Source organism: Vicugna pacos, chromosome 11 (genome assembly GCF_048564905.1).
Source record: "Vicugna pacos chromosome 11, VicPac4, whole genome shotgun sequence".
Classification (NCBI taxonomy): Eukaryota; Metazoa; Chordata; class Mammalia; order Artiodactyla; family Camelidae; genus Vicugna; species Vicugna pacos.
In genome coordinates, this window is record NC_132997.1 from 51302301 (window position 1) to 51320630 (window position 18330).

At 40.1% G+C, this 18330-nt stretch overlaps 1 protein-coding gene across 3 annotated transcripts in view; it reads right to left on the minus strand.

Annotated features, from left to right (window-relative positions):
• Positions 1 to 18330, minus strand: part of SGPL1 (sphingosine-1-phosphate lyase 1) — a 73880-nt gene that overhangs the window by 13869 nt on the left and 41681 nt on the right. For all 3 annotated transcript variants that reach the window (XM_072971351.1, XM_072971350.1, XM_072971352.1), the window contains 5 exons: positions 15664 to 15829; positions 10482 to 10549; positions 7188 to 7335; positions 4775 to 4851; positions 3224 to 3352 (listed from right to left, as the gene is read on the minus strand). In XM_072971351.1, the coding sequence (XP_072827452.1) occupies positions 3224 to 3352; positions 4775 to 4851; positions 7188 to 7335; positions 10482 to 10549; positions 15664 to 15829 (588 nt within the window). The remainder of the gene's footprint in view (positions 1 to 3223; positions 3353 to 4774; positions 4852 to 7187; positions 7336 to 10481; positions 10550 to 15663; positions 15830 to 18330) is intronic.

Sequence of the window (18330 nt, forward strand, 5' to 3'; positions counted from 1 at the left end):
CAGAACAGTATCATAAGAACATGAATTCAAGAAAACAAAAGCTGAAAGACTGGACCCTGAAACAAAAGAATCAGACCAAAGACCTAAAAAACCAAAGTACCAAACAGCATGATACAGAATTAATTTAAAAAAAACTAGGAACAGCAAGGAACAGACTAAACATGGCTGAGAATAAAAATATTAACTTAGAGGAAAGGTTTAAGGTAAGTTTAGTGAACCCAGATAAAAAAGACAAGAGACTGAAAGCTCAGTGCCATTCTACGTATGGGGAACCGTGTCCATCTGGCTAGTCACAGATAACCAAAACGTGTTCAGAGAAGAATGACAGGCATGGTTGGAGATCTGTGAAATCACATTCTCTACGGACAGCTGAATACCCTAGGGAAAATGTGGGGAAGAGAAGATTCAGGGGGAATGAGGCTTTCAAGTATGCAAAGGTCTCCCACACGGGAAAAAAACAATCATGGAACTTCTCTTTCCAGCAATATATATTATATACCTTGGGCAATCCTCCAACCTGAAACAACTAAAAAGCCTGGTAAAAGATTTAAGAAAATGTTTACATCCACCACTGAGCTAACATAAAGGAACACACTGAACCCCCAAACAAAGCAAAATCAAGAATCCTACAAGGTAAGTGAGTACAAGAGCTGGTGTTAACTGTGAGAGTTGCTGCCAACCCCTAGAGACCTCATATTCCCACCCTGACAGATAAACAGCCAAATGTGGGGCCTGCCCAAAGTAAGGAGGCTAAGAGGAGATGCTGAAAACACTGGGACGTCACCCACACTCAGGGGTAATACATACACTGGTGCAGAAGAGGAAAGCAAGAAAAGCTACTTTCCTCAACCCAGATGCTCAGGTAAAGAAAAATAAGGATCTCTGAAGAATATATGACAAGACAGCTTTTACTTGAGTCTGCGATCTGAGTTCAGACTACTTCTGTAGTATAAAGCTGTGCCTAAGAACTGGACTTAAATAGATTCCAATGTGGTGGCATTTCCCAGCAACTCCCCAGTAACTGGCAGTAGATACAAATCTTGTCTGGAAGAACTTAACTTCAATCTAGGCCTCAAAGTTAAGTTTCTGGGAAAATCAGTAACTCAGAGTTTAAAAAAAAAATCACAAATGTAAGAATACAAGACAACATAAGTGAAACCAGCAGAAACACACAGGTAAGGCTCAGGAATGATGGAATTATCAGATACAGAAGAGAAAATAATTACATGCAATATATTTAAATAAACAAAACATAAGCCAAGGAAAGGGATTACAAAGAACAACCAAGCAGATTTAAAAAAAAAAAAAAGAACCAAACAGAATTCCCAAGAATGAAAAATACAGTAAATGAAATTTTGAAACCCATGGAAGTAGTAAGGAGTAATTACACACACCAAAAGAAGGAAGTCATAAAACCCCTGTACTTGTAACCCAGCTTCAGCAAGTATCAACTCACAGCCCATCTTTCTTCTGCCCGCAACTGGCCCAGGCATAGTCGCTTTTGAGACTATCAGCTTTCTAATAGTTACAACTTTACAGGCTTTCTGTTTTTTCTGGCTGCTTTTAAATACCACTTAGAGATGTGTTAGCCCTTCTCACTCTATCCTTCATGTCTCTTAACTGTCTGTTTGCCTCTCTGGGTTTTATTCCAGTTAATTTTTTACACTGTCTTGTTCCATAAATCTGACTTAGAAACCATGCAAATACTTCACTTGGTTATAAATGAACTAGGGTTTCTTGCACAAATGGCTGATTCTGGATCTGGAGCAGGAAATGTACAAGGTGAACCTAGAATATTTCATCAAATGAAAATATTCCATCAAAAAATAAAAAAGGAGGAAAGAAAGGAAGCTTTCGAAGACCAACTGAGTCATGCAAAACGACCCAGGAGCCAAAATTAAGAAGTTCTCACTGACCAAAAACAGGGTGATTTGAGCAGCAATCTGAGTGACAGCTACAACAGCCTGAGGCACACATAGTGTTCTACAACCTACCGCCCTGCTGCTGACAGGCATCTGAATTACTTCCTGCTTTCAGCTGTCATGAACAATGCGGCTATGGATATACATCTGTCCTGATAACACATCGTTTTTCTAGGATATAGCCTAAGTAGTGGGATTTCAGGGTCATAAGTTACGGCTATCTTCAACTCTACTGGATAAGGCCAAACTGTTTTTGTGATTGTTTAACCTGTGGTCTCTTAAAAGTTCGTAGAGTCTAATGGCACAGGAGAATGCCTATGTCCTGTAAGTATACTGTCATCTCCCTTCTATGCCACCCCGTTCATCTAAATGCCAAAAAAGAACCCACTGCTAGATTATGGTTGGTTCAGTCTGTAACACTTTTGGAATTCTTTTTTGGAAAATGAATGCCAGTAACACCAGTTTTGTTAGCTACTGAGTATCTGAACATGTTGATTTTTCACTGTGCCAACGTAAAAGTAAAAACATGGCTTATTGAGAACAAAAAGGTAACTATCAAATGTTCTTGTCTTTGGATGGGCCCTTCAAAAATTAAATTTGCAGACTTTATAATGATTTTAAAAGTACTTGATAGGATTAGCACCTCTAGGTTACCATTACAGCACCCTGGGTTAAATCTAACTCTCGTGCATAAGCTGAAATTTATTTTTTCTAGAGAAGGCAGTATCAGTTTGTAGTAACAAATCTAAACAGTTTATCGATCACAGTTTAGGAAAATTAACATCTACTAGAAAGAAAAGCTGAAAGAAGGAATCCTCATGTGTATCTTTAAATACAATGACACCCTGTTCCTGTATTCCTAAAACAACTGAGATTCCATTTATAGCAAAACAAAAACAAAAACTTAGCTCAAGTAAAACAAGAAGTATATCCAAAAACTACGAGATGGTGTGACAAAATTATACAGGTAACTGGATCCGTAGGTGGGAGGATGAAAGATGGAGGAAGAGAAAGGGGAGTGGAGGGAGCAGATGTGAATCTAGGATGTTCTTTAAACTATTCTAACAACTCAGTGTAAGTTTAGCTTCTCAAAAATAAAGAACTGAAGAGAAAAAATATCCAGAAGATATATACCAAAATGCTGATACTCTATGGACTACAAAATTATAAGTAATCTTTTAAACTTGCTATTAATCTGGATCTTCCTACAACAATCATGTATTATTTGTGTAATGCTTTTAATAAACTCTATTTTAAGCTAAAAAAAATCAGATTATAGGATGCCACTGGCATGTACGTACACATCCACAGGAGTCTGGTCCCCCATTGAAGAGGGAACATGCTATCCTCACAATCTCTGCCTCTATTTTACGTAGTCCTGGGAAGATATCCGGATGCAGTGGATTACTCCAGGCAAAATCTCCATAAGCCTGCAAAGAAATGCAAGTAGATGTGCAGTAAGACTGTTACACTGTATGGGAAAAATTATCATGCACCAAACAAAAGTTTCTAAGTATTAAACACAACACTAGAAACTGGGGAAATGGTACAGTATGTTCCCCAACCTAAATAAAGATCAAAATACAGTGGAAGAGACAGACATGCACAAATATTTATTTACCCTGTGGTAAGAGACGAAGTATAAATGCGGTTAAGCACAGACTAAAACACCAAACAGACCCAGTTTGAAATCTTAGCTTTACCTGTCACTTCTAACTGTGTTATCTTAGGCCAAGTAACCTCTCTGAGGCTCAGTTTCCTCATATGCTAAAGGGGATAATTATAGTGCCTACCTGATGGGGGTCTGGCCATAAGCAAACAACATAACACATGCGAAGCACTCAGGAGAGTGCCTGCACGAAGCAGCTACTGCTGCAAGTGTGACAGCAGACGTATGTAGGTGCGCAACGTAAGGGGCCTTGAAGAGGGAACGACGAGCCACCCCGAGTGGTCTGGAGGTGTCTGCTGAGTGGAACCTTGAGACGTCACTTAGAACAGGAAGAATGAAGGAGGGAAAGGAAAACAACGTAAAAGCAAGTGTACTCAGTAAAGAGAAAAGGCAGGAGGCAGTGTTTATAAGGGAAAATACCAGTAATAGTTGAAAAAATAGGTGGGAGCTGGCTCACAAAGAGGCTTGTATTTTCTGCTGCATAAGCAGCTTGGGTTCTGTCCTGTAGATAATGGGAAGCCACTGAAAGATTCTAAAGCATAGAAGTAAGGAGAGGGTATTATGTCAAGATACAGCTAAGCAAAATCTGTAATGTTTAGTAAGGTATGAGCAGTTTCAGAGTTTTAATAATCAAACACAAAGATCCTAGAGACCATCAGTCCAACACTAATTTTATAGACAAAGTGGGGTTAAAAAAATAAATCTCATCAGAAATAGAAGAAGCTAAAGGCAATTCTGAAGTCAACAAAAAGTGAGAATTATCTGAATTACAACTGAGACCACTGCTCATTCTCAGGTCATATGATTTGAGACTCAGGTAGCACAGGAAATTATGACCAAGTTTCCATCCCTTGTCTTTTCTTATCCAACAAAATGTATCTTGTCGTTAACAATCTCAAATGATGGACCACCTTCCCTAGTAATCTGCCTTCCACACAGGGCGTCTCTAAAGCCTGGAAACACGAGCAGCACTTCACTTTTCTACAGACTGAAGATATCTTTGACAATATTATGCATATTCACCTATGTTGGGGTAAAGAGACACTTTCTAAACTTCTTTTGTTTTAACAATAAACTTTCCTTAAGTAATTTTTCTTTTAATTACAAAGGTAAGGAGAAAAATATTCAAGAGTATCAATTGGCAGAGCCACATGCTCCCTGTAAGTACTGGGCACTCGTTCACCTTCACAAGGAGTTCGGTGAGCTCCTTCTCCCCACTGTACACTGCTCCGGAGGCTTTCCCTTCTTGCCAAAAGACATCTGCAGAGAAAGGGAAGGTGACTGGATCATTAAGCAGGAATCTTTGGGAAGACAAGTTCTAATAAAGAAGAAAGAGGAATAAACTCCTCAGAGTAGGGGAAAAAAAAATTGGAGTGGAAACCCAAAGGCATTCTTATATTAAATCAAGAAAAAGAATTCCAATGAAGCGCTATCACAGCAAAATAAAGGTGAAAGATCAACAATCACTATCAGCAGCTGTATGAAAAAGGTATTAACAGCATCTAGGTACAATAAAGATAGTCCAGTAATAATGCTGGACTTATCTCCAACTGCTAAGAGCAGAACAATTTTATCTACACGCATTTTCTGTTCTCCGTATAGCTCAGTGTGACTTTTTTCTGCAGTGGCTTCCTTCTTCTCTCCCTTCCTAGTCCGTCAAAGGAAGTATGGGAACTGCTATGAGCAGAGTTGGCAGAAGAGTAAGACAAACATGCAAAATTCTCAGCACACTATCACTGGAGTTGAAGCCAGGGAAGTGAATCCCTGACTAGACAAGCCATGGTGAGACAGGAAGCATCAGCATCCTGGTCTCAGGGGCTCCTCCTTTAGACGAGCCTGGAACCCCACAAAGAATTAGCCACCTGCTTCCAGCAACATATGCTGCAGTGCTCAGCATCAGGAACACAGCCAATACTGGGATAAAGCTCAGAGGACAGTTCCCGACGGGAATATAAGGTCTGACTTTCTACTTCCTGAGACACTCTATAGTACTAACAAATCTGTTAATGTGGGCGTCTCAGGTGCTTTTATGACAACATGGCTGTGCCCTAGTGAAAGCAGGCAGTGAGAACTACAGAAGCAACCTAACTGAAAACTGAGCTTAAAACTGTTGCCATGGGCTCTACAAAGCCAAGATCTTCAGCTCCAATAGAACAGAAGACTGAGTAGCGAACATCCAGAGAAATCCCTCGTTCTCACGTGACCTGCCAGCTCTGGCTTGTGGCCAGTTGGACTTTCTTTCTTGAGAGGACACCGGTCTGTGTCATGCATGTCTTCAGACCAGCCTTTCGAAAGCAGGATATATGGTTTCATTTCCTGTTCTTTTATGGGGGCTACAGAGTATGGCAATGGACAGTGACTTAAAAATGGAAGGGAAGGAAATATGGTATAGCAAGCAGCCCTCATAATCCCAGAAATCTTTAACATACAGGCCCTAGAATGCTAATCCTTGCTTTAGATCATCCTTCAATCCTGGACTATATATAGTTTTGGACCACCCAATGTAAAAATTCAACACATGTCAATTAGATATTTTAAAATGTAATGTGGTGTCCTGAAGTAAACACTAGATCAGAAAAAAGGACATTATAGAAAAACTGGTGAAACAGGAGTAGCATTTGTAGTTTAGTTACTAGCACTGTACCAATGCTATTTTCTTAGTTTTGACAAATGTACCATGGTTATTGTAGATGTTAACATGAGGAGAAGCTGAGTAAGAGGTATGTGGGAAATCTCTGTATTATCTTTGAAGATTTTCTATAAATCTAAAATTGTACCAAACTAAAATGCCTATTTTTAAAAGGTATTTGCAGTAATATAATCTTAATTTGTAATAAACGTGTTTGTGTTAATAACAATTACTGAGCACATGCTATAAAGCCAGGCATTATACATTTACATGGTATGAGCTCGTTTAATGTGTACAATTATCCTCTCAGGTAAGTACTATTATAATTGTCCTCATTGCAGAGAGACAGACACAGAGGCACAGAGAAGTTAAGTAACCCACCCAAGGTCACACTTTAAATGGCTGAACCAGGATGTGAATCCAGGCTGAGCCCATGGGCTGCACTCTTGAACACTAAGCTGCTTGGTAGATTTATCCTTCCTGTATGTGCTCACGCACACATATACGTGTGTGTGTCTTATCACACAGAAACACTAACAACATCCTGATAGATACATACACACATACACTTATACACATATATCTCATCTGTGTTTATCTTTTGAGGATGAAATTAGACTTTTTATTTTCTTTTGTGCCTCTATACAGATTTCAGTTTCTGTAAGAATCTGTATTTCAGTTTTATTACATATTTTCTCTTTCCAAAAAACTAATGTGTCTGTTTTATTCAGGCTTAGAAAATAGAACTAAGTTCCACTCTCTCTGAGATTTGTCTGCTTTTATGGGTGAAAGATGAATGTAGTATCATTTTTAAAATATGAAATTTGGCCTTTGAGACAAGGAGTGGGCCCTCATGAATGTAGAATCACCAGGGATGAACTCTTCTAAATCTCTGCAAAATCAAACGATGACCAGATGACCAGCCACGTTCAGGGAGCAGGGAGCGCACATTTGCCAAGAATCGTACCCATAGAGCTGTATTCCTTGAGCTTCTCCAGAACAGCGGCCGGGCTCAGACCTTGAGAGGGCAGGGCTTTCACGTACTCTTTGTCCACTTTCAGGAATGACATGTGCTTGCTAATATCATCCTTGGTCTTGTTCAACTTGTCTTGGATCTCCAAAGGTAAGGAAGACAAAGTTAACAGGGAGAGGGAAGAACACAGTATGGAGAGCAGAAGAACCAGTTACAGCACCAAGTCAGCTGCTCAGGGGTGGGCACTGCACAAGTGCTACAGAACAAGGATGGCATTTCTTCCTAAAGAGATACAGTGACATTCTGACTGTTCAGCTATTTTCTGGCCTGGGCAATAGTCTCAGAAGTTTGAAACGTCAGTTTTCTCTCTGAAGGTCAAAGATGCACTCAATTCTCCCCCACCTCCACCCCTTTCCTCTGCCACATTGACATGTGCCAATGCTTTAACTGGCTTGCATTTGCTAAAGTCAGCACTCCTCTGAGGGCAATATTCAGACCTTGTTCCTGCCCTGGCAACAGCTACAGTGTGTGCTAAAGAAACCCAGGTAGAACCGTGAACAGAAGCCTGGAAAACAGGCCAAGCAACAGCAGAAGGGATTCTGGTGCTTGTGCAAGTGATGGGCTTCTTCACCAGATGCTCACAGACCACACCAGGAATCCAGAGGCCCGTCACAGGTCCCCACACACAAGCACAAGACATGCAGGGAAGAGCCAGGGAGGCTGTCACCTGTGTCTCAGGTTGACAGCTTGTACTGTGTGACTCTTAAGTGCTAGGAGGAGCTAAGGTCCTTTTTGCTACATAATTTATCAACTGTGGTTAATTTCTTCCCCATCCTCATCAGACATTTTCTTTCATGCATTCACTTATTTACTCAGTAAATATTTGCTGAACTACTACTGTGGGCCGGGGTTACACAGTGAACAAAACAAACTTAGGCAGTACATAGTGGAGAAAAAAAAAAAAGAACCTCCTGTTCTCATGAAGCTTATTTTCAGCATCACAGACTGAAAATAAAAGTCAGGTAATGAAAAGTGCTGGGGGCAGGCAGGGCAGGCAGGAACAGAGCAGAGCAAGGAGGCAGCGTATGGCAAGGGCTGCTATTTGTGATGACAGACTCTTGGGCTGTAGACTCAGGGAAAAGTGGCTATGTGTTATAATTTGTGTGTGTTACAGTGACTTGGTTTCAGCAATATGTCTGTTCAAGTTTGATGCCCAAGATCTCATTCCAAACATTTAGATCTTCTCACTTCTAGCCATGGATGACTAGAATCCAAGAGGATCTTCTGGGGGTAGCCCTCAATGAAACCACAAGGAAAGCCACTCCTTTAAAACATGTCTACAACAGTCTGATAGGCAAGCGCTGGCAGCAGCAGAGTCCACACTCCTGGGCGATGCCAGGGCATATGATGGACACAAAGATAATTTTTTAAAGTTGTACATATGAAGAATTACACTGCATAAATGTAACAGGAACAAACTATGAAAGCTGAGCTTCCATGCATAGACGATGCTGTTGTAATAAAATAAAACAAAAATGATGAGAGGTGTATTAGAAAGCAGAGCACGCACTTCCCCACCCCAATTCTTGCCTCAGAACCTCCATCGCATTTTAATTTCATCACAGCATTCTTTTAAAATGAAATTCTTATGTATTTGTTTACCTATTCATTTTCTGTCTTTCTTAGTACTGACATATAGATTCCATGGAGGGAAGGACTTAGTCTTCTTCCTGATCACCCAGAATGCTACCTGACACTGAGCAATAACACATGTTGAGGAAGTGAATGTAAATGAATGAGTGAGAGGGGGACACACACTCACTTACTCAAAAAAAAAAAAAAAAAAAAAGAACTCTTGTCACTGAGCCTCAATATCTGCTTCTAAAAACTGAAAGGTGATTATACAGTTTCTAAGTACCTTCCAGGTCTGTTATTACGTAAATTTAATGGGTTCTGGAATCCCAGGCATTTGTCTCAAAATCTGAAACTGAATGAGAAAAGTGTGATGAATAAGGGCAGAAGAAATACAGGGAATGTTAAGGGGAAAAGGAATTATCCTTTGTGCTCAGTCCATCCTTTGTACCTTCCCTCTCCCCTACCCTTTATTCCAGAAGGACTAAAGCAGATTTAATTTTAGGGCCTAATATGATTTGGGGTCAAATAAAAGCCCTCATTTCTCTCATTCTCCTTCTCCACCCATGATTTCCTCCACTTCTCCACAGGAAATGAACCTGAAAATATAAAGTTCCGGGAGGGTTAGCACAATGGTCTGAATGGATTTCAGTCAAAGGTTGAAGCTAATTGCTATCTTTTCTGGTTTGGCCAGGAAAGGGGAAAAGGAACTGAAAGCCAAAAGTGAAAAAAAGCTTGCAGGAAAGTTGAAGGCAGGATAGGGACCTGGGAGAAATGAAGCCATCAAGGATCATATGCCTTCCTTAGAGCCTGCAGTGGGGCCTGTCCTGTTTCTCTTCTCTGTGATAAAGAAGCTGTGGGAAGGGTGCAGAGGTGACTGTCTTATCCTCAGCATGGGTGGGGGCAGAGAGGATCCAGCCAAGGGAGTATTGAGACTTCAGACATGGACAAAGCAAGAGAATGGCTCTGTTACCTGTTTCTGATCCCGGGATCAGCAAACTACAGGCCAACTTTGGCCTGCACCTATTTTTGTAGAGAACTTCACTGGAAGACAGCCAGGCTCATTCTTCCACCCGCTGTCCTAGGGCTGCTTTCCCTCTGCAAGGGCAGAGGTGAGGTGCTGTGGCAGACACAGTACGGCCTGCAGGGCCTAAAATGCTTCCTATCTAGCCTTTTATAAAAAAAGGTTCCCGACCCTGATCTAAACCATGGGAGCACTCAAGCCTGGCTAAGTATCTGAATCAGCCCAGCCCACTACTGCTCTAAAGCTTCGTGTCACTTCTGTCAGGCTGTCTAATTTCAGATTCTTCTTTAACAGACATTTCCTTTCTCCTTTGGTCAAACATGTCAGAGAAAGGGTTAAGGCAGGCCTCTCCATGCTGGCACTTCTGACACTGTGAGTCAGGTCGCCCCCACTGTGGGGACTGACCTGTGCGCCGGAGGGCCTGCAGCGGCACCCGGGCCCCTGCCCACTAGGTGCCGGAATCAGCCACCTCCAGCTGTGACATCCAAAAATGCTGTCAACTGTTTCTTGGAGGTGGGGAACAAAAATCACTCATCCCCTTAAGAATCCTAGGTTCAGTAAATAGAAAAAGGTATAATGATCATGGGAGTGGGGGGCAGAGGAGGAGAAAGATACACACAGATTCTACATACCTTGCGACCAACAATAGGCATCTTCCGGATGAGCTTAAAACATCTCTTTTTAAATCTTGACCATAAACCTTAAAGAAACAAATGGTTCTATTATCCAAATAAATTTCCATGGGTATGACCTGCTAATCATAATGTATGAATGAATTCAATATATCCTCCGCAATCTCACTTGCCTTCAGACTGCAGAGGTAGTTTCTTTCCATTAAAAAAAAAAAAACTTTCAATTTTTGAATAAGTAATATATTTACATGGTTAAAAAAAAAAAAGGCACACACACAGAGACACACACACATTCTCATCTATCCCTCAGACCCCCATCCTACCTCCAGGTAAACACTACTATTAGTTTCTAGATACTCCCCTAGAATTTCTTTATGAATATACAAGCAAGAATAAAGACATATTCATATTTGTCCCTTTTACACAAAAGGTAGCATACCACTACTACTGTACTAGACCTTGTTTTTCTATTTAGGAATATTCTTTTAAAGATCAGTGCTTCCTCATTCATTTTTATAGCTGCAGAATATTCCATTAGATGGATGTACTCTAATTTTGGTGGGGGGGGGATTAGGCTGGTTGGTTTATTTATATATTAAATGGAGGTAATGGGGATTGAACCCAGGACCTTATGCATGCTAGGCATTCACTCTACCACTGAGCTACACCCTCCCCCAAGATGTACTCTAATTTACTTAACATGCCCCTTCCTGATGGAAACTTAGGTTGTTTCTAATATTTGCTATTACAAACTGTGCTGAAACAGCTAGCCTTGTAATACACAACACCCTGCATACATAAGAGTATATACCCTACAGGATAAATTCCCAGAAACAGAATTGCTGGATCAAAAGTGTTGCAGGTGTGCAACATTTTTCTTCCCTCCTTCAAAACAAATGACCAACCCGTGTTTTTTCTTTCCAGGATCTATGCTCCATTTTCTCATTCAACCCACACCCCAGCAACATTTTCTGGACCTAAAAAGGCCTTCAACTTCATGGACACCAATCAGACTCCATTCTTTTGGGCAGTAAATAGGTTAAATATGGAATTCTGATCCTGTCCATCATAAATAATTATAAAAAGATGGCATCTAAATAGACGATTACACCTTTAAATGAATTCACATTTTATATATATATATATCTGAACTCACTCTGACAACAAGATTTTGAGGTTGGCACAGAAGGCACTACCTATCACCGCAAGAAAACTAAGGATCAAAGCATTAATAACCTGCTCAAGGCCACAGATCAAATCAGTGATGGGGCAGGGATTTAACTGAAGCCTTTGTCTTCCTAGTCCTGGACTCCCAGGACTCTACGCTGCTTCAAATGCCCAGTAGGAATTTTCACTTATGCCAAATGAACCTCTAAGGAATCTAAACCTAGGCTTTATACAAGGATACAAGGCATGAACTGAATGAACTTCCCTGCTTTCCTAGGAGATCTGAGTGTTTCAATTTCCCTGGCCAGAAGAGCTCTCACAGAATGTGTGTCTACTTTCGTTGGGTATTTATTATGATGCCCTGCATCTTTAATAGCTATTTTTGCTTAGTTTGTATCCTTCAGTGCCTAGCACTGAGGTCAACACTCTGTAAATGTCTGGGACAAAACCAGGTAACTAAGACACAGACTAACTAGACAAAGTGACTGAAACCACTGTTGGCAGTTTTTTTTTTAAATTTTGGAGTATTTCCTTTCAGTCCTACATTCTATATATTGTAATACATAGCTGAGATCTTATTGTTTGTACAATATAACATCTTCTTCTCATTTATGGCATTTTTATATTATTAAAAATTCTTCCTAAATGTCTTTTTAAATGTTACCATAACAGTCCATCAAATTAATATAACTTAGTGTTGGCTATTTAAGCTGCTTGTTATTTGACTATTTCTAAAAATGTTGAAGCTGTTAAGATTCAGAACCACTTCCTTATTTAATAATTGAAGTAATTAATTAATGAGGTAAAAAGAGGTCTGGAAATCAGCAAGCTCAGTCAGGTGTCCAAAAGTACACCAATGTGACTAGATGGAGGATAAAAGAATACACTAATTTTGTGAACACAGTGAGATAAAATGGTGCAGGTTGAGTGAAAAGAGCAAAATACAGGATCAAAGACGGAGAGATTAAAAATAAAAAGATCATGTCATCAAAAAAGATTATCTTGGTGGGGGGGTATAGCTCAAGTGGTAGAGCACATGCTTAGCAAGCACGAGGTCCTGGGTTCAATCCCCAGTACCTCCTCTATAAATACATACATACATACATATATACATACATAAGTAAACTCAATTACCTACCCCAAAAATTTTTTTAAAAATTTTTTCATTTTAAAAAACAAACAAAAAAGATTATCTCAAAAGCAAAAGTCCCCAAAGGTACAGAAAAAAGTAACTAGAATGTTTTAAGGTAATAAAATAGAAAATGCCAGTTAAGACCAACAACGCACAGCTCTTTACAGTTTATAATTTACTTTCACACCAATTATGCCACTCAGCCCTCACATCACCCTGCTAGGTAAGGCAGGTATTTTATTTTTATACCCATCTTGCTGTGAGGAAACAGGCTAAGAATGAACTATGCACAATCTCACAGTTAAAGTCAACATCAGTTAATAAGGATATGAGCTGATAACCACGGAGCAGAATAAAGGAAGAGCTAACAACTTAGAGGGCTGCAAACCCTGCCCGCCCCTGACATCCCCTCCTGCCACATCCAGTTCTTATCTTATCTCCCCATGTCCACCCTGTGTTCCAGTTACCCTCTCCTCCTCAGACAGGTACTCAAAGTTTGAAGATCAGCAAAATTTATTACTAGTCCAGACTTTAGACTCCTCTAGGGCAATATACTAAAAGCAGCTGGGTATTCAGTGATATGTAGAATACTTCTGCTACATGAGCCAGGTGATGAAAAAAATGGCAATTCTATCAAAATTATCTCCAATCTCTGGAGGGAAGACATTTCTATCTGTGTCTAATATTCAAGTTGGAAGTTACAAAATAAAAAGGTGTTGTGTGTGTATATGTGTTAAGGTTATATGAAATTGCCAATATTCAACAATTTTTGACCAACAAAAACTGTATTTTGTATGGTTCAACTCAATTCAGACATAGAAAGAGATACAGATACATAAATAGTGGTTATCTCTAGATAACAAGATTTTAATTTTGTTCTTATGGATTATCTATATTGCCTAATTTTATACAATAAACATGTACTGCTTTAATAAGAAAAAAATGCTACTAAAAATAAAACAACAGCAATGGCTTTGAGTTCAGCTCACGCAGATTTAGACAGCACATACCATTAACACACTGCCACTATTAACTTTCTCACAGCATGCTCAGAGGCTGACACATTCTTTTTACAACACTAATGGCAGGTAAGTAAGTACCAGGTCCTCAGATGGCAGTACTTCTGCTATCAGTTATGCAAAAGACACATGGGCATCGTGGGCTGCACAACTGAAAACAGAAGTGAATACCTAAAACTAACACTGATCACAGCAAAGAAATATAAATTTCAAGATCTCTGACCTTAGTTTGGTTTTACAAATGCACCACCTTAAAAGGAAAAGTACCCAGAATGCTGGCTGTCAGGGGCTGGGGAGAGGGAGTGATGGGGAGTTAGTGTTTAACAGATACCAGAGTTTATGATGATAAGAAAGATCTAGAGATGGATGGTAGTGACGGTTGCATGATGTGAATGTACTTAATGCACTGAACTGTCCACTTAAAAATGGGTAAAATGATTAATTTTGTTATATATATTTTATCGCAATAAAAAAGGAAAGGAAAGTACATTATTGTTATTCATCAGAAGCCTCTGGAATAGGTCACTTCACCTGGAAGGACAGGAGTAGGGCAGAGAGCAGCACTGAATCAAAGGCTTCCCAGGAAAGGAATAAGCCTGAGCCGAAGGACAAGGGTTGTGTCTATTTCTAAACCACAGAGCAGATGAAGCAGAAGGGTTAATCTGTCTAATTTGTCAGAGTTTATGAGAAAATCTTGCAAAGACTAGGAGTAGAAACTAAGGACAGGGTTTTTAAAGCTGGAGTGAACTAAAAGTCTTACAGGGCAGTCATGTCTCAGTTCCACATTAATTACACGCACAGTTTGCTCCGCCATAATTTGGCAATGTTACAGGAACAACTGGATGGCTATCTGCATGGTAAAGAAAGAAAGCAGAATCTGGCCTCTAAGTTGACTTTCCCGGACAAAGAGGAAGAAAAGCAGAAAAAATATTCAGTTAGAGCCCCTTCAAACAGATGTCCTCGGGGAAGCAACAGTTATGTAGATTTTAAACAAATGAGAAATGATAAGCAATTCTCACCCATATTATTAACTCAGATACTCTACTAAGGGTGAGGAAGGAGAGCAGGGGAGTGTTCCAGAACACCCACCACCACTCCTACCATTTATTTACCAAACACAGCCTGTGGGGTGAGGGGAAAGAATTCATTAGGAGGTAACATACAACCAGGCTGGGGACAGCGGTGGGGGTGTTGCAGGGAGTGTGGGCAGGATCTCAGGACGGATGGAGGATTTACAAACTGATCACTAACAGATTCTCATCTTCCACACTTCCTGAGAAGTGGCCTCCTCTTCCCATGTCAATCTGGCTCTGTGAGTCACTACCCAGGAAACTCAAAGTGTACTGTCCCCCGATAGCAGAGGTTAACTCCAAGAGGACAGGGACCCTGCACCACTTGTGTGGATAACCCTAGAGCCTGGTGCAGTGCCTGGCACATAGAAGACATTCCAACGGTCCCTGCAGGAGTGTTGTTCCAATTTCACATCATCTTTATTGAAAGCATGGCCTAAAAATGAAAGCAATAAATTCATGCTTGGGAACTCCAGGTGACACAATTATGTTCTAGGCAAGAAACTAAAAGTGAAGACCATTTAAGTCACATTCTGTGGATCCTTACAATGACTAATCCCTTACGGGTTTTTACGTAAACTGCAAAACCAGAAAAATCAACATAAACAGTTACAGTTACACAACAGTCCCATTAAAACTTTACCAGTCAGAAGGCAATGTCCTGCTTTCCAACTAAGCAGATTTAAAAAATCAAAACCAACCCAATCAGGCAAGAAATCAGTCCAACCCATTAGCCATGAGTTTCAAAGCCAGGGTAACTCCACTATACTTTACAGACGGGACAGTGTACTTACTCTCTGGCTGGAAGACAAAATGGTACAGCCAGACTATCAGCAGGGTCCACACGACACTCCATGCAATCAGCTGCCAGGGCTCATACTTGGTGCAATGCCCGTTTACATAATTCTTGGCCTTTGTGGAATACACTTCCAAAATCTCGAAGTAGGGCTCAAAGGCCTTCTAGAAATACAAGAGAAAAAAAGAAAGATTACACTCAGAGAAGAGAGAAAGTCTATTCTTAGTTTGTTCTTCAACTCTCATTTTTCAAGGGCAAGGCCATTCATGATCTGGCCCTACCCCTGCAATTATCTTATCATCCTCTGAAGTCCGCAAAGCTTCTGCTCCAGTAACTCCAGTGCACACTGCCCGTTACCAGTCATGTGGACTTGGACAGTTTTTGATCTTCTGTCTATCTGTAAAATAAAAGGTTAAGCTAGATCATCGTTTCAGCTCTAAAGCTTCTAGATGACTGCAGTATTCATTGTTCCACTCTCTTAACTCAAACTACTCCTCTCAATATAAATGTCTTTCTCTTCTCTATTTGAATCTTTCCCATCTTCAAACCACAAAGTCAGCAGACTAGTTCTGTAAAAGGCCAGAGAATAAATATTTCAGGCACTGCAGGCCAAACCGTCTCTGTCACAGCTACTTAACTGCTGTTCGAGCACAGATGTAGTCAAAACGGGTAAACAAATAAACGTACCTATGTTCCAACAAAAATTACAGATGCTAAAATTTAAATTTCATATAACTTCACATATCACAAAACATTCTTTTATAAAAACAATTTCAAAAATTCAAGTATCACTCTTAGCTCACTGGCTATACAAAAACAGGCCCACAGGCCAGTCTCCACTCTAAGGCCCAATTTGACTTAAAAACTCTTACAGCCAGGAACTGTATCTTACGCCTCACAATAATACCTGGCACAAGCAAGAAAATTTTTCATCTGAAAATTTACCAAAATACCTCACTCATGAGAATTAATCTCCCCCATTAAATCCTCCAGTATTCATTTGTGCTTCTACACAGTTGATCACAACTTGCCCTGTGGGCCACTTATCTGTTCCTCATCTCCCTGACAACACGGTTAGGTCCCTGAAGACTGACAAGATTCCAGTCACATTCACAAGCCCCTAGAGTGCCCTGTACAAAATAAATTCATCTTTAGCTTGCCATGCATTCACTCAGTCAACATTTATAAAGCATCTCCAGTGTTTAAAGCATTAAGCTGGGGGAGCATTAAGGTAAACACTGTAAGCTCTCGCCTTACTCAGCTCACGATCTAGTAGGAGAGGTCTACACATACACTTGCAGACACACACGGGCAAACACATACATAAATGAGTAATTAAACCTCCTCAGGATAAACATTATAAAAAGGATGTAAGTGCAGTGGTAAGAAAGACCACGAAGGAAGGCCTATCCAACTCTACGTGAGGGGAGATGGGGAACATATGACAGAGGATAAAATCTAAGCTGGTGAAAAGGGTTAAAGTATGATCAAAGAAAATTCTCTAGGCAGAAAAGTTAAAAGGAATAAAAAAGTCACACCAGGAAGAGAGAACAATAGCTGCAAATGCATAAAAAAGGTCTGGGAATGGCAAAAAGTTCCATGTAGTAAGAGGCTAGAGGGCAGAGACTTCATCTGTCTTATCCAGTGCTAAATCCTCAGCATACAGCAGGGTAACCGGCAAACAATCTGTACTGAATAAAAGCTTGGGTGGTGGCTGGCAGTGACCAAGTAAATGAGTGAACATATCAATTTACAAGAGAACTGAGGCCAGGAGAAGTACATTAGGTCCAGATTTAAAATGGTCTTGAAAAAAAAAAAACAAACAAGCATGCAGACTGAAAGTATAAGTTCACAGGCACTTTTCGTAAAGTTTTGTCAGTGTCTATTAACATTTTAAGTGTATATTCATTTTGACCCAGAAATTCTACTTTCTGGTATCTACATACTTGCACCTACGTACAAAAAGACATGTTCTCCTACTGTATAGCACAAGGAACTATATTCAATGGCTTGCAGTAACCTGTAATGAAAAAGAATATATATATGTATAACTGAATCACTATTGCTGTACACCAGAAACTAATTTAACATCGTAAATCAACTATACTTCAATTTAAAAAAAAGTTTAAAAAAATTTTTTAAAAGGCATCTTCAAGGACATCCACTTCAGTATCCTTTTGTAACAGCAAAAGAAATTTAAATAACATAAGTGTCCATTCATAGAGAAATAGTTACATCTTATGTACTCATACTGTGCAGCATTAAAAGAAGACAGATTTAAGTAAACTATATGGAAAAATGTCCAGAATACAATGTTGAGGCTAAAAAAAAAAAGCAAACTGGAGAACCATGAAAACAAAAGGCAAGGGTTATTAATCAAGAGAGTAATTTTTTTTAAGATAATTTCATGAGAGAGGAATAGAAGAGATTAGAGATAAAAAAAATTTTTTTCTTATAATGTCACTTTATTTGGATTCCAAACAAATCAAAGCAGGGAAGAGGTGACCTCGAGCTAACCTGTCCCTTCGCGAGCTGGGCCCACAAGTCTCTGGCTCCAACACGGGGTCCGCGGCGCCCAGGCCCCCGAGCCGCACGCAGCTCACGCGGCCCCGAGGACACCCCAGCGGGCGGCGCCGCCTGGAAGCTGAGAAGACCCAGGCCCGCC